The sequence below is a fragment of the Myotis davidii genome, unplaced genomic scaffold (assembly GCF_000327345.1).
Source record: "Myotis davidii unplaced genomic scaffold, ASM32734v1 scaffold258, whole genome shotgun sequence".
Classification (NCBI taxonomy): Eukaryota; Metazoa; Chordata; class Mammalia; order Chiroptera; family Vespertilionidae; genus Myotis; species Myotis davidii.
Genome location: NW_006289293.1, coordinates 357,589 through 378,913, shown reverse-complemented (window position 1 = coordinate 378,913; position 21,325 = coordinate 357,589). Strand labels below are relative to the sequence as shown.

Sequence of the window (21,325 nt, the reverse complement as noted above, 5' to 3'; positions counted from 1 at the left end):
TGCTGGGAATTTTTCTATTACTGCTCCAATTTCATCAATAGTTACCAGCCTATTCAGGTTTTTTGATTCTTCCTGACAAAGTATTAGAATGTTGCATTTTTCTATGAATATGGCCATTTCATCCAGGTTGTCGCATTTGTTGGAATAAAGTAGTTCATAGTATTTTGTTACAATCCTTTGTATTTCCTTGGGGTTAATTGTTATATCCTCTTTCATTTCTGATTTTATTATATCCTCTTTTTTTGTTTCCTGGTGAGTCTTGGGTTTTTTATTTCTTCTTTGATCTATTTGGTAACTCATTTATTTATTTTTTTTGTAATGCTGTTTAATCTCTGTGTATTTAATTGTTTTTGAGTGTTTTTATTGTAGCTGACTTCTAATTTCATGCCATTGTGGTCTGAGAAAATGCTTGATGTGATTTCAATCCTCTTGAATTTGTAGAGACTTAGCTTGTGTCCTAACATGTGGTCTATCTTTGAAAATGCCCCATGAGCACTTGAGCAGAATATATATTCTATAGCTGTGGGTTGGACTGTTCTGACGATGTCAATAGTTCCATCTGTTCTAAAGTATCATTTAGTACTGCTGTTTCCCTGTTGATTTTTTTTGTCTAGAAGATTTATCCAGTGATGTCAGTGGGGCATTAAATTTCCATACTATAGTTGTATTGCTGTTGATCTCTCCTTTGATATCCTCCAGAAGTTTATTCATATATTTAGATGTTCCTGCATTTGGTGCATATATGTTTACCAGAGTTATAACCTCTTGTTGTATTGATCCCTGTAGGATTTCAACCTGGCCTTCTTTATCTCTTATTATGGCCTTCACTTTGAGGTGTTTAGTCAGATATAAGTATTGCTACCCCAGCTTTTTTTTTTAATTTCCATTTGCCTGAAAATTTGTTTATCCACCCATTCACTATAAGTCTGTATGAGTCCCTTGTTCTGAGGTGGGTCTCTTGTAGACAGCATATACGTGGGTCATGTTTTCTTATCCATTCAGCCACTTTTTGTCTTTTGATTGAAGCATTTAATCCATTTACATTTAAAGTTATTATTGATAGGTACTTGCTTGTTGCCATTTTTATTCTTTATGCCTGTGTTTTTGTCTGAAAAGCTCCTGATTTCCCCTTCAATTATGAATGATGGCCTTGCTGGATGCAATATTCTTGGACTCAGCCCATTGCTTTGAATCACTTTGTATACTTCATTCCATTCCCTTCTGGCCTTATGTATTTCTGTTGAGAAATGATTTGATAATGTAATGGGGATCCCTTGTAGGTAACTCTCTGTCTCTCTCTTGCAGCCTTTAAGATTCACTCTTTGTTGTTAATGTTTGCCATTGTAATTATGACATGTCTTGGTGCAGGTCTTTTTGGATTCATCTTGTTTGGGACTCTCTCTTCTTGTATGAATTTTTTATTCCCCTGATCAGGGAAATTTTCTGTCATTATTTCTTCAATTAGGTTTCCTAACCCATGTTCTACTCCTTGTCCTTCTGGAACCCCTATAATACAGATGTTACTTTGTTCCAAGCCTCCCTTAAGTTCTCTTCGTGCTTTCTAATTTTTTTTCTCCAATTGCTGTTCAGATTGGTTGTGTTTTTCTACCCTTTCTTCTAACTTGCTAATTTGGTCCTCTGTTTCTTCTAGTCTACTGTTGATACCTTCCATTGTGTTTTGTTGGTAGTTATATCATTCTTAATTTCCTCTTGATTCTTACATAAGTTGTTGATTTTCTCATCCAGCTGTTTTAGGAACTGTAAGACCCTTACTCTGAATTCTTTTTCTGGCATATTGCAGCCTCCATTTCACTTAATTCTTTTTGTGATGATGCCTCCTTTTCTTTCCTTTGAGGGTTGTTTTTTGTCTCCCCATTTTTGCTCTCACCAATGGCCCAGGTGCTGGGTTGCATAAGGCCTGTGTCTGAAGGAGAGGGCTTAGGAGGAGGGTCACACACTCTAAAACTCATCACAGGGCCCAGATGCTGGGTTGCGTAGGGCCTGTGGCTGAATCAGTGGGCTTGGTGGGAGGGTAGCACACTCTGAAAGTCACTGGAGGGCCCAAGTGCCAGGTCACATGGGATTTGTGGCTGAAGCGGAGGGATTGGCCAGAGGGTCATGCACTTGGATACTCACTGGATAGCCCAGGCACTGGGTAATGCAGGGCCTATAGCTAAAGCAGTGGTTTGGTGGGATGCGAGCCCACTCTGGGGAGATTCAAGTCCTGGTGTCTGTGGGTCTGCAGATGAGGTATCAGGTTTTAGGCTGTAGTGGCTGTAGAGTCTGGTATGGTGTCTGAGGCCAGTCTGGGTGGTGGTAAGGCTGGGGTCCTAGTCACAGCAGCTCTCCCCTTTAAAATGGTGTGGTTTCTGTGCTGAGCCGGTGACCCCTGGAGTGCTTGCTGCAGTAGCAGTGACCTGTCTAGTAGAAGCTGCTCTGCCAGCCCCAGAGACTCCTGACTGTCCCTCACACACACACACACACACACACACACACAGTCACACACACACACTCGCTCACATCCCCACACAACCCTTTTGCTCCCTCACTCACTCACACTCTCTCCATCACTGCTGTCCTGCCTGCTGCCACCTAGACCTGGATCTACCCTATGTCTTTTGATTGTAGCATTTATTCCATTTACTTTTAAGGTTGTTATTGATAGGTACTTGTTGCTATTTTTTTCTTTATGCCTGTGTTCCTTCTTCCTTTTCTATTTCTTCTTTTTACAACAGTCCCTTTAGCATTTCTTATATTGCTGGCTTGGTGGTAATAAACGCTTTTAGCCTTTATTTGTCTGTGAAACTCCTGATTTCCCCTTCAAGTTTTGAATGATAGCATTGCTGACAGAGTATTCTTTGATTCAGTCACTTGCTTTGCATCACTTTGTATACTTAATTCCATTCCTTTCTGGCCTTATATGTTTCTGTTGAGAAATCAGTTGATAAGCTAATGTAAGATCACTTGTAGGCAAATTTCTGTCTCTCTCTGGCAACCTTTAGGATTCTTACTTTATCATTTACATGTGCAAATTTGTTTATGATGTGTCTTGGTGTCTGTCTTTTTGGGTTCATCTTATTTGGGACTCTCTGTGATTCTTGCACTTGTGTGACTTTTTCTTCCCAAAGTCAGGGAAGTTTTCTGTTATTGTTTCTTCAAACATGTTTTCTATTTCTTGCTCAGCATCCTGTCCTTATTTGATCCCTATTATGCAGATGTTGTTTCATTTCATGTTGTTCCAGAGCTCCCTTAGACTCTTCTCCTGCTTTTTAATTTTTTTTATTCCAGTTGCTGCTCTGCTCTGGTGTTTTTTCCCCTACCTTGTCTTCTATCTTACTGATTCTGTCCTCAGCTTCTTCTAGTCTGTTGTTGAAACCTTTCATTATGTACTTTATTGCAGCTAAGTTATTATTCATTTCTTCTTGATTTTAATACATGCTGGTAAATTTCTCATCCAGATGTTTGAGCATCCCTATAATCATTACTGTGAATTATTTATCTGATACATTGCTTACCTCCATTTTACTTAGTTCCTTTTATGGTGATTCCTCTTTTTTCTTTAATTTGGGGAATGTTTCTTTGTCTCCCCATTTTGTTGTTCCTTTGTAATTGTTTCTATATATTACATCACACTGCTATGCCACAAAGATTTTTTAAATTGGTCTTATGTAGTAGATGTTTTGTGGGTCCCAGTGGCAGATCCTCTCAGGTCTTCTGTACTGGGTGTTCTAGAGAGGCCACCTACATGAGATACTTGGGTTCTATTTATGTAGTTGGGTCTTGAATGTTATTGTCCTGTTCATGGATGGAGTATATTATCAGTGTGTCTGATTATGTGGCTCACTCTGTCCCACATTGTGCCAACCATTGTGGAGCTGCTGACCAAACAGAAGTAAATACAACATGACAAGACACAACACAGAAGGAACAGAACACAAACGTACACAAGATACCTATAACCCCAATAAAAGTGACCACCAGAGAAAAGTGCCCTCTTTGCTTGTCTGCCGTCTTTCAATCTTAATCACTCAAGCATTTGTTTCTGACGTGGCTTTAGATGGGGAGATGCTGTTTTGCTTTCAGGGAATAAGATGGGTATTTTTTTTCCTGATCCAGAATGACTCCTCTGAGAATGGCCCAAAATATTACTCTTGCCATGGTTGGTCAGAGATCCTTGTATGGAGACCAATGGTGTTGGCTGGCAACCTGCAGTTTTTATCAGTCTGGTTCCCAGAATAGCAGCATGGATGACCCCTCTTCCTATGAAGTCACTGAGGGCCCCTTGTGACTATTCAGAACCATAAGTGTGGACTCTGCCTTTATTTCCTCTGTAGAGCTCAAACTTCAGGGTGTGGCAGGCTGTATTATCTGCCTTGAGACTATTGGGAGGGGCTGGCTCTTCTGGGGAGAAATGGCTGCTTAGGTTTGGAAGCCTAAGAATGGCCCAATGCAGGATTCCTGACCATGTCTCCCTGCCTTGCTTTCCTCCCCAGCCTCTCCTCAGACACTTCAAGTCTGTACCTCCCTGTCCCAAAGCCTCATGTGAGTGTTTGTAAGTAAAAAAGTCCTGTGTTATGGATTTAGAGAATAAAAGCAAAGACAAAACAACCACGAAACTGCAGGTTCCTCTCCACCTTTCACGCATTGTGCTGCTAGAGCCACCTTTTGCAGTGCAGCTTTTCGTGGCTGTGGTCTTGGGTCCAGATTCCCCAGAAGCCAGCATCCCTGTGACTTTTTTTTCACAGTTGGATGTTATGCCTGTCGCCAAAGGACTTGTCTTTGGTGCAATGCAAGTTCCTTCTCACCCTCTCTGCCTGCTTGCCAGCTGCTCCTCTCAAATCCACATCCACATTCCTACCAGTCTCCAGGCATCCTCTGCCCTTCCTTGTAAATTGTCTCCTCAGCTGTGTCTAATTTGTTAATTCTGGGTGGATGTTCTCTGATTTAGTTGTATTTCCAGTCTGGCCCCAGGACGAGGTGTACGTCATGTCTGCCTATTCAGCCACTATTTTTCCTCCTCAGAATGCTCTTTTCTGCATGCCCTTCCAGGGCTGCATTTTGGGAATGTGGTGCTAGGAGATGATTTATTGTTTTAAATCCATCAGTGTTACACTGAGGAGCATTGTGACATTAAGAATTTAACCAAATAGTTGACTAAAAGGATAAATTGCTAATGAAAGGTCAAACAAATCAAACATCTTTTCTACTGCTTTCCATTTGCTTGATTATGGTTTTACCTAAAGGCATAGATATTCTGGTGTTGTAATGAAGACTGAACAAATAAGATTTAAAATTTCCTAAGTTTAAAGTCACTACAATATGGACCATAAGGCAATACAAAATATGAGTTAGAGGTTAAATCTCTAAACTTTGAATCAAATGCAAGAAGCTATAGAAAAAATAATTAAAAATATAAGACTGTGTTTGATAAGAGAATCATATCCCTTTAGATATTTTTCTTGTTAATCCTCACCAGAGGATATCCTTTCCATTGCTTTTCAGAGAGAGTGGAAGGGATGGAGGGAGGGAGGGAGGGAGGGAGGGAGAGAGAGAGAGAGAGAGAGAGAGAGAGAGAGAGAGAGAGAAACAACAATGTGAGAAAGACACATTGACCGTTTGCTTCCCGCATGCGTCTCAACCAGGGGACAGGGAGTGAATCACAACCCAGGCATGTGCCCTTGACCAGGACTCAAAATCAAGATCCTTCTGTGCACAGGCTGATGCTCCAACCAATGAGCCACAGCAGCCAGTGCCCTTTAGACATTTTCATTAACTCATGTTTAAATTACTTCAGTACTTTAATACATCAAGCTTCCATGAGGAAACTTGGGTTTTGTTTCATATCTTTCCCAAAATAACTGACCTATGACAGGTTACTGTGAGATTTTTTTTCATCTTCAAAATGAGGATATTGAACCAATGGCTCCTAAATATCTTTGATGGCTCCTAAATACTATTATTTTTTACCATCTTAAAATTATTTTCTGAATTTTTTCATTGAGTTTTTCTTCAAAAGGAAGCAGATAGCAATTGCTTGAAAGAATGCACAGATATTGAAACATAATCTTTTCAATAAATTAAAACATTTTTAGAGGGCCCTTCCTCATTCACTTTCTTAGTGTCATTGTATGAGATACACGTTTTACTTGGAATATCTTGTCTATAAAGTATTTTGTTGATTTATTTTTCATAAAGTCAGAATCCATATTTTGCTCATAAAAATCCACTATTTACATTACCAGTCATGAAACAACTAGTAATTTCATAATTATCACAGTCAAGATTCAGTCCTGGATTGCTAGTCAGAGGAACTGATGTAAATTCGGGGAAACTTTTCTTGATTAATTTTGGGTTATGAGGCACTCAGCTGTGGCTGTCCTAGGTAGGGTCCCTGTGTTTAAATCCTTACCATCATATTTTCTGTCCATTCGGAGCAGTGGTTCTCAACCTTCCTAATGCCCCGACCCTTTAATACAGTTCCTCATGTTGTGGTGACCCCCAATTTCATTGTTACAAATTGAACTTAATTAAAGCATAGTGATTAATCACAAAAACAATATGTAATTATATATGTGTTTTCTGATGGTCTTAGGCAACCCCTGTGAAAGGGTTGTTTGACTCCCAAAGGGGTCGCGACCCACAGGTTGAGAACTGCTGATTTGGAGGCTCTGAATTCAGTAAAGCTAAATATGGTTATAAAATCTCTGGGACAATCTAGAAAATATCCAAATGTATATAATCAATTCAGAGATTAAAATAATTTTCTTTCAGATCTTTCTTTTCCATGATTCATAGACAAGCTAATGTGGTTAAAGTTTGCTTCATTTTGAGTTTCCTTGCATTGTAAAGAGTACAGAGTGGCAAAATAGAACCTTAGTTATTCTCTCAAACATACACAATCAAGTGTTCTAGGGTGTACTCACTTACTCACTTCCCCTTACACTGTTGATAAGGATTCATTCTACCTCTTAGAATCAAATTCCTCTAATAATAGCAGTTGTGCTTTTTTTTTTTCAACAACTAATGCATATCTTCTAAAATACTGTTTTAAATCTACCGGAAAATTATTTTTTAGCTTATAGCATTTCAATACTATCTATAAATAATTAAGTTTAATTTATTAGACTTTTTGGAGAGCATTGCTGAAATATTGATTCTATTTTTAGAAACTGTTGCCTTAGATATTTTTAGCCTAATGTAAACTTCCTAGGAGATAAAATTTCAAACTTCAGCACTCATGTTTTCTCTTTGGATTTTTTATTCCTACCTCTTCATACCATTATATAGAGTTAAAAATAATCCTATACAATAAAAGCTTAATATGCAAAGTGTCTGACCATTCATTCGACTGTTTGACCAGTTGCTATGACACACACTGACACCAGGGGCCAAACGCTCTGACCACTAGGTTAGCTTGCTGCTGGGGTCCGGCTGACTGGGACTGGGTGAGATGGGCTGGCCATGCTCTGGAGCCCTTCCACGGTTCCTCCCCTGCCCCAATGGTGCACCAGTGGGGTTCCGTGGCCTGGCCTGTGCCCTCTTGCAATCCATAGGCCAGGCCAAGAGACTCCCAACAGTGCATGAATCTGTGCACTGGGCCTCTAGTTTACTTATATTAATACAAAACAATGTAATTGCTTTATACTACAGGGGCTGGCAAACTTTCATATGTGGCATGATATGTTTATATTCTATTCTATCCTTCAAGGATAAGGAGGGTAAACTGGGAGAAAGACTACTTGAAATCTTTTTTTCTACCCCCCCCCCCACCTTTCATTCATGGGCACCAGCAGTATATTCATTAGAAAGTGGTTCCTTCTAACATTTCAGTGTGCTTCCTCTGATAATATTTTTTTAGTTGAAATTTAGTATAAGGTGATTTCTATCTTAAAAAAAAATACTCTCTAGAAATCTTAACAGACACCAGAACACATTAGTAAGAGTTTTGGAATTTCTAAAAGAATCTTCATATTACTCTCTTTGTGTTTTTCTGTGTTTTGAATTGGGGATCCAACCATATCAATGCGTTTTTAGATTTTCAAATAGTCCATTGCAAGATGAAGTAATTTATGGGAATTGAAATTCACTTTGTTAATGAATATTATTTATAAATTAGAGGTGGACTTACTTTTGCTTATGCTGTGTAGCATAAGCCTGATAAAGAAACATAAAGCTTTCAATTACATTAAGTTGTCCTAATTTTAAAAGGGATAATTCTGGTTTTAGGTATAACTGCTGCAGCCATGGCTGAGGCAATGAAGCTACAGAAAATGAAGCTTATAGCTGTGAACACTCTTCAGGGAAATGGAAGCCAAAATGGAACGGAATCAGAGCCTGATGATCTTAATTGTAATACAGGTAAGGGTCTTCAGAAATCTAAGGCAGGTGACTCGTTGATTTATTCTGTGATGGGAGAGAAGAGGGCTGAGGGGAGCAGGACAATAATACGTATACTTCAATTTTAAGCAGTTACTAAAGAAGTATACTTAATCCTACCTCTAACTTGTACATTGAAACTAGAAAACCATTACAGGTCAGAATCTATTTGAGGAAACACTGAATTATGTCCATTGTTTTGTTGAAGAGGAATTAAATACTAATTTTTATCTTGCTAGCTGTTTCATCTTTTGCCTGCTAAAGGCTGTCTCCTTCAGCTTCATATCAAGCTTTTTACTTCAATTTTCTCTAAATAATTTACCACTGAATGGTAATTCTGAGAATCCACCTTGGGCAGGCTGCAGTCTCTTTAGTTGGAGTACCACCTCCTTAGCTAAGTGAAGGTGCTGGCAGACTTGTGGTATTGTCAGCAGTGGCTAAAGAAAAGAGGAAGAACAAAGAGTCCGCAAGGAAAAAAGATGGAAGGGAGAGAAAGATGCCTGTGGATTGAAATATCCCCTTCCTTTTTACTAGTTTTCTCTCTTTTACCTGTGATAATTATTCCTTACCTTTGATCATAAGTCCACCCCTCACATCTCTTTTGGAATTAGGTGGGATTATAACTCTAAACATTTATGAATGTCTAAATAAATAAACAAATAAATAAATAAATAAATACCATCTAATTTTAGTGGGGAGTAATAAAGGGCGGCGAAAGATGGTCTGAGGGGCCATGGGTTTCCAATCTAACACTTCAGGTGAATTCAATATAATGTGATAGGCAGATTGGTAGCAGCCTCTTCTCTTTTCCTTTAGGCTCCTAGATGTTCAAGTATTGTGGTCCTTATCTTGGAGGAAAAAGCAAAGGGGGAAATTCTTGAATTAAATCAGTATGATAAACTTACTCTGAATTTAATGCAGTGTAGCTCTCTTCATCCTCCTCATCTAAAATTGAAAAGCTCATGGTGATTTATGAGAATTAGTCTTTAATCAGTACTCACAGTAGGTAATAATGGAAAAATGCATACTTTTGTGGATTCATATAACTAGAAGCAAGACATAGTTAAAATTAACATTAAGCAAAACATAATAATAGAAAGAAATTACCAGTTACTATTTACTAAGTATCTCCCATGTTTTTTTCCCTTAGTTTAATTTTTAAAATGTAGATATTATTGACATATAACACTGTATAAGTTTAAGGTGCACAATGTGTTGATTTGATACACTTATATATTGCAATATACAATATTATTACCACCATAGCGTTATCCAACATCTTCACAATTTCACATCATTGTTTCTTTTTTTGAACATTTAAGATATAGTCTCTTAATCACTTTTAAGTATATAATAAAGGTATTGTTAACTACAATCATAATACCATGCATTAGGTATTGAGAACTTATTCATCTTCTACCTCCTGTGTTAACTCACTTAATTCTTACCATATTCCCACGTGGGGAAAGCGTTTTCAATAATCCCATTCTGCAAATCAGGAAACAGAGACACAAAGTTAGTAATTAGCAGAGCTGTTTAAATCCCATGTCTGGTTAAGTGCAAAGTATTTGCCCTTTCCACATTCTTCCTTCTCTTCAGCGCTGTTTTGTAATACAGTTTTAATTTTATCAACCCTCTTGAATAAAAGATGAAGATACTGTGATGAACTGATGATCAGTTTCCTCGACTTAACATCTCTTAACTCATACTAGGTTCAAATCTTGGTGCCTTGGAAGTAACCAACAGTTGACAGGAATTGTCTTGTAAATAAAAATATTTTTGTAGCCAAAACTGGTTTGGCTCAGTGGATAGAGCGTCGGCCTGTGGACTGAAAGGCCCCAGGTTCGATTCCAGTCAAGGGCATGTACCTGGGTTGCGGGCACATCCCCAGTAGGAGATGTGCAGGAGGCAACTGATCGATGTCTCTCTCTCATCGATGTTTCTAACTCTCTATCTCTCTCCCTTCCTCTCTGTAAAAAATCAATAAAATATATTTAAAAAAATATTTTTGTAACAATAAATATTAGTGGGAGCTTAAGAAGTAACTATGTCATTATTTTCTCAGATATACCAGTTTCTGAAAAAGACTTTGTACAGATTTTAATGTTGTAACTTTATAATAAGACAGTATTAAATATTTTGAGATCTATACTGGTGACCTAATTTCCAACATAGCAAATATTTAATTTTCTTAGCTACATATAATCTAGCTTAACCCCAAATATCCATCACTGTGATAAAAGAAAGTATTAGGTTTCCATATGTGTATAATGTTATACTTGATGTTATAGAAATGGAATTAGAGTAGTAACTGTGATCATGCAAAAAATAGTTTATCCTTGTCTTGATGTAATGAAGGTAAGCAGATATAAAATAATGATGATAACAATATCTACTTATGTAAAAACCATGGGTGGTGTTCATCACATCTATCCAGAACCGCTGCGACCAAGTGGAAGGAAATTAGTCCTGCAGGGGTTGTCTTGGCAACTGCTGCACCCTCCTCCCCAAAGCTGTTTCCTGTAAGGGCAGGGTTTGAGGCACTAACCCGCCTTCAGAGCACTGCCAGGGGTGAACCTGAGTGGGGACAGCTGAAAGGCTTAGAAAAGACAGACAAGAGCATGAAAGCAGAGTCTTGGTGGGACACTGCTTCTCTGAGAGACAGCGACCACACCCATAGCCATGCCTTTATTTGATAGCAGAAGCTACAAGGCAAAGGAAGGGCATGACCAAGATGTTTACAACATTCTCCTGGGTTTCAATCCTACTCAACTACATGCACCTGAACTCTATCAAGCCCACATCACTCAGGCACATGGGGCCACACGTTTGGACCATAGGTTCAAGCTTACAACTACACCTGTTGGCTATAATTGTGCTGGGAGGGCCCTACCCTCCAAGCTGGGACTTGCACATGGCAATGAGAGGACTGTGCCCTCTCTGCAGTCCAAGGCTTGAACCTTTCCAAAACACTGTAGCGGCTCCCAACAATAAAGTTTTAATTTTGTTTCTTTGTTACTAATGTTGTGGCCCCACCCCATTACAAAGAAACAATTTCTGGAGGATGAAGCAGTGAGAAGCTCAGGTTTAACAGGATAATAAAAACAATATGACCCTACTGGTTGGTGTCACATTTCTGAGGCGTTGGGAGAGGCCACAGTCACAGTGTCAGAAGGCAGGGCCTCTGAGTGTGTCTTTCTGGCTGTCAGGGTCCCCAGCCACTCAGACTCCACATGTTTGCAAGATTCCAGGGCTCACCAGAGCCTTCGAGCGCGGTACTCGGAAATGAAAGCCATCGCTCAGACACGGGATGAGTGGGGTGTGGAAATGGGATGGTGGAGGGGCCAGGCGGAGGGCCATGCAGGAATAGATTTCCCGATGCACATGTTCTCGACCTGCAGGAGAAGACGTTTCTGATTTGTGAGTTCCTTCCTGCCTGCTCTCCCAGGGCCTGTGACACCCAGCCCTGCCGCTAAGGACCCATCTGCACCCTCAGCTCGGCCTGACAGCCACCTCCTCCGCAGGGTCTCAGACCCTCTGCTCGGATTGCCCTGCCATCTTTTTCCCAATAACTGATTGGTGACAGTGTTACATAGATCCCCTTTCCCCCATTGACCCTACTGGCTGCTGTCATTCTGAGGCGTTGGGAGAGGCCTGAGATCTTAAAATCAGACAATTATAAGGTCTTTGTAGGCAGATTCCACCCACATAAAGATTAAAATGTAGCCCCATTTCATATTAAATATAAAACAAAATTTTTAAAAATAGTTTATTGATTTCAGAGAGGAAGGAGAGAGAGAAAATCAATGATGAGAGAATCATTGATCAGCTTCCTCCTGCACACTCCCCACTGGGGATGTGCCTGCAACCAAGGTACATACCCTTGCCCGGAATCGAACCTGGGACCCTTGAGTCTGCATGCCAATGCTTTATCCACTGAGCCAAACTGGTTAGGGCAATTAATTCCCTTTTAATGTGCACAAATTTCGTGCACCAGGCTACTAGTACTAATAATAAATAGATGAAGAAGTCTTTGAGGTTTTTATAGTTTATAAATGAACACTGCTGCCATGACCACACCTGTAAACCCGGTCCTGTTACCAAGAGGAATTCTCTAAGCTATAACTATATGTTGTGAATGAAGAAGAGAGCAAGTAGATCTTAGCAGCTTTTGCCACTGAGGACTCCAGCAGCTTTCATGGCCTCCATGGATACCTAGATTCTTGCCTGTTAAATGTCCTCAGAGTCTTTGCCAATGGTTACTTCAGCTTATGGATTCGTACAAAGACAACAATGCTGTTTCTTTCCCAGCCCCCAGATATGGGACTTCCACTGTAATAGATAGAACCAGAGCCACTGCACCCCACTAGCCAATGTACTTATATCTACCCACACGTGGAGATATTTCCCTACTAATGTAAGTCAATAAAGGACGAGATAGCTGCCCGCTACTTCAAATGTGCAGACAATAATGCAAGGCTACATGGGACATGACAAGTTAAGAAAAATATTACCACCAAATGAACACTATAATTGACCCCAAATAAATGGAAGTCTATAAATTTCCTGACAAAGAATTCAAATAATTGTTTTAAGGAAACTCAGAAAACTACAAGAGAACACAAATAATTCAATCACATCAGGAAAATAGTGTGGTAAATGTTTCCCTCCACGTCCCACGTGGTTCAGGGTTCAGGATCTGGAAGAGGAGCCGCATACAAATGAAAGAGAAGAGACAAGAGATAATTTGGAAATATTGGGGGGCCAGACGGGTAAGTCCAACTCAAGAGGAAAGACTTCCACTGGCCACACCAGGCAACCTTCTATTGGTTTGGTATATACCCATAGTCCTTAGGCAGGCAATTTCCAGTAACAGGCAGACTATCCCATCAGCAAACATTTACATAATAATAAATGGGGAAGTTGCTTCAGCTACAATTGTCTGGATTAACAATGGGTGCACAGCCCTGACCTTTGCAAGGGCTTGAAGGATCACCAGCCTTCCGGGTTCTCTGTCTACACCTCTCTGCTAGTGAAGACAATAAGCAGTTTCCCACAAAATAGTACATGAAAAAAATGAGAAATTTCACAAAAAGATATAAATCATAAAAAAGAACCAAGCATAAATTTTAGAGCTGAAGTATATAGTGACAAAAATGAAAAGCACAGAGCTTCAATAACAACTCATTTAATCAGAAAGAATAATCTATGAACTTGAATATAGGTCATTTGAAATATTCCAGTCAGAGAAGAAAGAGGAGAAAAAATGGAAAAGTAGAAAGAACACTTGAAGATATATAGGATATCCACAAAGAAACAATTATGCATTTTGGGAAACCCAAAAGGAGAAAAGAGAGAGAAAGGGAGAAAAAAAAGCTCATTTAAATAAATAATGGTTGAAAGTTTCCCAAATCTAGGGAGGAAAATTGACATCCACATTAATAAAGTTCAAAAATGTCCAAATAGAATCAACCCAAATAAGACCATACTCAGAAACATTACAGTAATATATTGTTTAAATACAGAGCTAGGTTTTGAGATTTGCATCTTTAGGTGATTTTTTCATTGTGCAAATAACTTAGAGTGCTAACCTAGATAGTGTAGCCTACTACACCTAGGCTATATGCTACAGCCTATTGTACCTAGGTTACATACCTGTGCAGCATGTTACTTTACAGAATACTGTAGACAGTTGTTATACAGTGATACTTATTTGTGTATCAGAACATATCTAAACATAGAAAATGTACAGCAAAAATACAGTTTAAAAAGTAAAAATGGTACACCCGTTTAGGGTACTTACCATGAGTGAAGCTTGCGGGACTAGAAGATGCGATGCTTTAGATGAGTCAGTAAGTGTGTGATGAGTGAATGTGAAGGCTGAGATAGTACCGTATTATGGTGCATTTTCCTATGGCATTACGAAGGTTATGATGTCACTGGATGATAGTTTTTCAGCTCTTTTATAAATTATGGGACCATAGTCATATGCATATGCAGTCCATAATTGACTGATATATCATTATGTGGCACATGACTGTATCATCAAATTGTCAAGTCAATTACAGAGAGAAATTTGAAAGCAACAAGATAAAAGTGCTTTATTACATATGAAGAAGCCATCATATGACTATAAGCAGATTTCTCAGCAGTAGATTTGCAGAACAGGGGAGACTGGAACAATATATTTAAAGAATTGGCAGAAGCAAACAGATGCATGCATAAATCTCATTGGCAAATGTAAATATATAGACAAATACAGATTAATGCAATGCAACATTGTGCATAAATTACTTTTAAACAACCCTAATATAAAAGTTGAGATAAAAGATTATTAATTAATTGATACTAAGTATGAAAAGAAGAAAACTCTGAATAGTCATACAAAATGAGTAGGGGAGAGTAAAAGTGTCGTTTTTGTATGCAATAGAAGTTAAGTTATAAACTTAAAATTAAGGTTTAAAGTATATGTTTTGTATAAGTCTTGAATTAAACAAAAAGTAAAAAACTATGATAGATACACAAAAGAAGAAGGAAAGCAAATTTGTACCAAAATAAACCAATAAAAAAGGAAGACAGCAAGAGAAGGAAAGAGGGGCAAATTAACTTCAAAATAGAAAACAATTCACAAAATAGCAACAATATATCTTTACTTACCATTAGTTCCTTTAAGTATAAGTAAATTAAAGTCACCAATGAAAATGCACTGAGTGGCTGGTGTGGCTCAGTTGGCTGAGCATTGTCCCATGCACCAAAAGGTTTCCATTTCCATTACCAGTCAGACCACAGACAGCAGTTAAAGTCCAAGAGAGATATCTCAGCTGGGGGGCGAGGGCGGTTGCCACTGAGAACTCTGGGATCTAATCCCCAAGCTGGACCCCCCAACAGAGAGCACCAAAACCAAGGAGGGTACCCACATAACATTTGGCTGTGAAAAGCAGTGGGGTGTTGTTTGCCAGAGAGTAACAGCTGAAAATTCAGGCACCATCTTAAAAGGCCAACTCACAAAATTCCCTGTGGAGCCACCCACCCTGTGCTCTGACAGAGGGAGGGTAAAGTGGGCTGGAGCTGTGAGAGCAGAAGCCAGGACTGGGGACTTGGGGGAAAGATCTCAGAAGGCAGACACCCCAAGTAAGATATATGATTGTCTAATCACTATGCTATACACCTGAAACTATTACAAAATAATATTGAATGTAAAATGCAATTGAAACATAAAATTAAATAAATAAACATCCATTTATAATTAATTGTCTGAACAAATTAGGTAGAAAAGAAATGTAACTCACAACATAAGGGCCATATATGAAAAGCCCATAGCCAACATCATAATCCATGCAGGGAAAACAAAGCTTTCCATCTACCTTCTGGTACAAAGCAAGGATGCCCACTCCTTTATTTAAATTATTCTTTATTGATTAAGGTATTACATATGTATCCTTACTCCCCCTTTGTCTCCCCACCCCACCGCTCATGCCCTCATCCCCTAGTGTCTGTGTCCATTGGCTATGCTTATCTGCCTGCATACAAGTCCTTTGGTTGATCTCTCCCCAAACCCCCACCCTCCTCTGCATCTGTTCAACATACTACTCAGGGTTCTTACCAGAGCAATTATGTAAAAGAAAGAAATAAAAGATTTTTAAAACCCTACCAGTGGTTGGCAAACTGAGCCAAATATCAACAGTATAATGATTGAAATTTCTTTTGAGAGCCAAATTTTTTAAACTTAAACTATATAGGTGGGTACATTGTTATTAACTCAATTAGGGTACTCCTAAGGCTTAGGAAGAGCCACACTCAAGGGGCCAAAAAGCCTCATGTGGCTCACCAGCCGCAGTTTACCAACCACCCTAGCTGGTTTTGTTCAGTGGATAGAGCATTAGCATTAGCATTAGCCCAGAAACTGGTCTGGGTTAGATTCTGGTCAAGGGCACATACTGCAGCTGCAGCCTCAATCCCCAGCCCTGGTAGCATGTGGGAGGCAACCATTCTATGTGTCTCACATCAATTTTCTCTCTCTCTGTCTCTTTCTCCTTACCCCCACTCTCTCTAAAAATCAATGGAAAAATATCCTTGGGTGAAGATTAAAAAAAAAAAGTTTTTGTTTTTTTTAATTGGCAATGGGCCTAAATAGCCACTTCGCAAATTAAGACATACAAATAACCAACAGTTATTTAAAATGGTGCTCTACTACACTAATCATTATGGAAATGCAAATTAAAGCCATGAGATATCACCTGACACCTGTTAGAATTGCTATTATAAGAAAGACATGCCCTGACCAGTTTGGCTCAGTGGATAGAGCGTCGGTCTACAGACTCAAGGGTCCCAGGTTCGATTCCGGTCAAGGGCATGTACCTTGGTTGTGGGCACATCCCCAATAGGAGGTGTGCAGGAGGCAGCTGATCGATGTTTCTCTCTCATCGATGTTTCTAACTCTCTATCCCTCTCCCTTCCTCTCTGTAAAAAATCAATCAAATATATTTACATTGGCATGGATGTGGAGAGGAGGGAACCCTTGTACATTATTGGCAGTAATGTAAGTTGTTCAAACATTATGGAGGTTCTTCCAAATATTAAAAATAGAACCACCACTTTGGTATAAAAAAGCAGAGAGTAGAATGGTGCTTGCCAGGGGCTAGAGGGTGGGGAAAATGGGGAGATGTTGGTCAAGGTGTAAAAAGTTTCAGTTATACAAAATGAGTAAGTGTGGGAAATTTAATGTGTGATAATATGATTACAGTTGACAGCACTGTATTGAATATTTAAAGTGTTCTCAACACAAAAAATAAAAAAATGCTAACTATGTGAGGTGATGGATATGTTAATTCACTTGATATTGTGATTATTTCACAAAATATACTTATCCTATATAATTAAGAGGTAATATGCAAATTGACCATCACACCCTGACACTAGATGGCTGCCCCCATGTGGTCACAAAATGGCCAGCAGGGGAGGAGAGTCCCGGATTGTGAGAGTGATGTCCGACTGCTAGTTTAGGCCGGATCCCTGGGATTGGGCCTAGACCAGCAGTCGGACATCCCCCGAGGGGTCCCAGATTGGAGAGGGTGCAGGCTGGGCTGAGGGACACCCCCCCTCCTGTGCATGAATTTTGTGTATCAGGCCTCTAGTATTAAATAATTAAATTTATACCTTAAGTATGCTGGCAGGGGAGTGGTTAGGGGGTGATCAAGCTGTCAGGCAGGAGTGGTTAGGGGCAATCAGACAGGCAGGCAGGCGAGTGGTTGAGAGCCAGCAGTCCCGGATTGTGAGAGTGATGTACGACTGCTAGTTTAGGCCGGATCCCTGGGATTGGTCCTAGACCAGCAGTCGGACATCCCCCGAGGGGTCCCAGATTGGAGAGGGTGCAGGCTGGGCTGAGGGACACCCCCCCTCCTGTGCATGAATTTTGTGTATCAGGCCTCTAGTATTAAATAATTAAATTTATACCTTAAGTATGTACAATTTTTATTTGTCAATTATACTTCAATAAATGTGGGGGCAAGTCTGGATAAATGGATTATCTGCTTACTGGAAATTAAGCTACAGTTCCTCAAGTGATCACTTGCAAATAGAGATTCATATCAATAATTTTAAATATATATTTTTAATAACCCAGGGACTGGCATGTCTTTGATCCCCTTTGGGTATCCTACTTCAAAATTTGAATTGTTTATGGCCTTGTTTGAAATTAAAGACTGATTGATTTCTCTCTTTTTTTTATTGTTCATGGCTTTAATCTTTTGATTTATCTTAGTGCCTTCCAAGAAGAGAGAGAGAAAAAAAAGCATGTGGGTATTGACAAGGGAGATGTCAGTTAACAATGTTTATGGTCTGATTAATGTTTATGGGCATGGTCTTCCTGAATGTTTATGGTTCAAGTAGAAATGGTAAATCAGACATTCTAACCAAAGGAAAGCTTGTTATTGGGGAATCACTCAGGTTCTATTTACAAGATACATGTTACATTCAATCAGCCAAAGGAAAATCAGTGAATACAGTAATAATATTCTATCAAGTGGGTTATGAGGTATCATATGTGGAAAATATATTGAATGTTTCATATAATTTGTGTGGTGATCTAGAGGCTGAGCATTATATTATGATCTAATGTAGTTATTTTCAGCTTTGTTTACACAGAATTCCTATGGTAGAGTTGAAGTGAGTAGCAAATAATAGAGATTCTGTAAACTTCCAGTATGTGAATGAAATCAGCAGTGTGGCTAGTCATCATTAATAAGTTACTCCATAAGGGATTAGAGTAATTCTTGAATATGATTCTCAACTAAATTGAATTTGTATCCACACTGTACACTCTTCCAACAGTGGGAAAGTCAATATGTTAGCACTATGGGGAAAAAAGACAAAAATTACTTGCTTTCAAATGCTTATGATGTAAGAGAAGAAATTTCTTAAAAATCAATCAATATGTAAATTATTATACTCCTACGTGGAATGTGATAAAAAGCAATGAGAGGAACTAGGTACTGTGAGAATATAGAGAAAGAGGGAATTTCTTTGGAATAAGAAAACCAGGAAGGAATTTCAAGTGTAGGATGTGACATTGGAACTAGTCTTTGAAGAATGTGAAGGTGAAAATATGGATGGCATTGAATGATGTGTTAAAGAGACTGTACAATTGATTTTCCAGGGCAGTTATTTTCAAATAGTGGTTCTCAGAGCCTTCAGCCTATGTCTTGAAATTTGGGTAAGAGTTGAGAATTTGGCTTGAAGAAATATTATGTTTGATAACTACAAAAGCTTAATTGCATTCTTTGGTTAACTAACTGTAAAGCTTCTGTTGTTTACAATCATGCTGGCAAGTATTTCTAAAATTAAAATTTAGATGTCTAAGCAACTTAAAATAATTAAGTAGAACCCTTCATACTACAGATGATGCTTGGAAGGTGAGAAATTTTCTTATTTGTGGTCACACAGATAGGTAACAAAAGAGCTGGCACTAATCTTTCTACTATAAAATTATGCCTCTGATATTTGCACTGATTTTCCACTATAATCTAAGGTACATAATGAAATTTATTTTCTTATTACTGAGTCTCAATGAATAAGCTTAAAGATAGAGATGCAGTTGATAGTGAGACTGTCCTTAATTTGGCCTGTCCAAGGTTCTGGTTACAAGGTAGATATCAGACTTCAAGTTAGACTTAACTAGGCCTCAGAAACTAATGTCGGCATTACTATTATGACTATATCTCTGATAGATTTTTTTTATTGATATCCTATTCTTTCCCCAAAATTAAGGGTGGTATGGGAAAGAAATGGTTGGAATTCTGAAACTGGATTCAATTAATGAAACCTTAAAAGTATGCAAGCCTCACAGATATTCCAAATGATGAAAAAGAATTTAGGATTTGTCATCATCATTAAGTATAAACTCAATGACTTTGATCCCAGGTCACAAATTAATCTGAGTGAATTTTACTTTTTTTTCCCTTAAGGGCAACATTTGTTTCTAAAAGGAAAATTATAAAAAGAAATGGATATTTCTTTATTCTGTTAATTCGTGGCCATGTGACCATTTTACCTTAGAGAATTTTTTTTGGACTGTTATAAGCCATTTCACAATGAGCTATATAACCAGAAAACTCAAAGAAGAGTTTTTTTCTTTAATTTTAGAAGAAGCATGCTCTATTTTAAATGTCATATTGTGGCAGGATTGTTATTCAATTTCATCATTGTTATTAGTTGCTAAATCCCCAGAAGTCAAAGTAGGGCAGCTTAAAATAACATATCAAATATTGAATTAAAATTTTGTGTTGGTCTGAATATATTTATCTTGCCATTTTAAAAAGAATCATATTTTATTTTCTATGAACATTTCTAATAACTTTTTCTTTCAATCTTTCATTATCCTCTTGACTATTTTTACTTAATTGTGGAAGTTCTAGACTTTGTTTAAGATAGACTTTATTTATATATGGAGTGAAACATCATTTTGTCCATATTTAAATTCAATAAGAAAATATGCAGAAATTTAACATTTTCCTAGAGGGTATGAGATCAGCTATTGCACATTTTTATTCCTTAAAAAAAAACAAGTAGAGTAGTCACAGAGTGTTTATATCCTATCTAATAAAAGAGAAACATGGTAATTAGCGTACAACTGCTACCCTTCCCATTGGCTAATCAGGGCAATATGCAAATTAACTGCCAGCCAAGATGGCGGTCAGCAGCCAGGCAGCTTGAAACTAACATGAGGCTTGCTTGCTTCAGTGATGGAGGACTCCAATGTTCCCCGCCTGCCTTGCCGGCCCCTGAGCTTGCAGTCAGAGCTGGAGCCAGAGCTAAACCAGCCCAGAATAAAAAAAGAAAAAGAAAAAAAGGAGGAGTTGGGAGCTTCAGTCACCTGCCAGCCTAAAAACAGCCCTCAGCCCCTCACCGAGACTGGCAAGGCACCCCAGTGGGGACCCCCACCCCGATCCAGGACACCCTTCAGGGCAAACCAGCCAGCCCCACCCATGCACCAGGCCTCTATCCTATATAGTAAAAGGATAATATGCCTCCCAGCATGGGGATGAGCAGAGCCGAGAGACCTCCCAGCACCGGAATCAGAGTGACGGGGGCAGTGCTCAAACCCCCTGATCGCCCTGTGGCTCTGTGTGTGACAAGGGGCGGGGCCACAACCTCCCTATCTGCCCTGCTCTGTTCATGACCGGGAAGGCTCTCCAACCCCCTGATCAGCCCTGCTCTGTGCCTGACAAAGGGGAGCTCCCCAAGCCCCTGATCGCCCTGCGGCTCTGTGTGTGACAGGGTGCGGCGCCCCAACAACCCCACATCCCCCACAGGCCCTGCTCTGTGTGTAATGGGGTAGAGCCATAACCTCCCCATTGGCCCTGCCCTGAGTATGACAGTGGATGCTGGGGTCCAACCCCAGCAGCTCCCGGGGTCCCCAAAGGTGTGGATGGAGTCGCCAAAGAAGGAATGA

At 39.2% G+C, this 21,325-nt stretch overlaps 1 protein-coding gene across 1 annotated transcript in view; it reads left to right on the top strand.

The window, feature by feature from the left end:
• The window catches only part of DACH2 (dachshund family transcription factor 2), a 452,839-nt gene that overhangs the window by 158,110 nt on the left and 273,404 nt on the right, over positions 1 to 21,325 (top strand). Inside the window, exon 2 of the mRNA XM_006761453.1 lies at positions 8,227 to 8,358. Within this exon, the coding sequence (XP_006761516.1) occupies positions 8,244 to 8,358 (115 nt within the window). The 5' untranslated portion in view covers positions 8,227 to 8,243. The remainder of the gene's footprint in view (positions 1 to 8,226; positions 8,359 to 21,325) is intronic.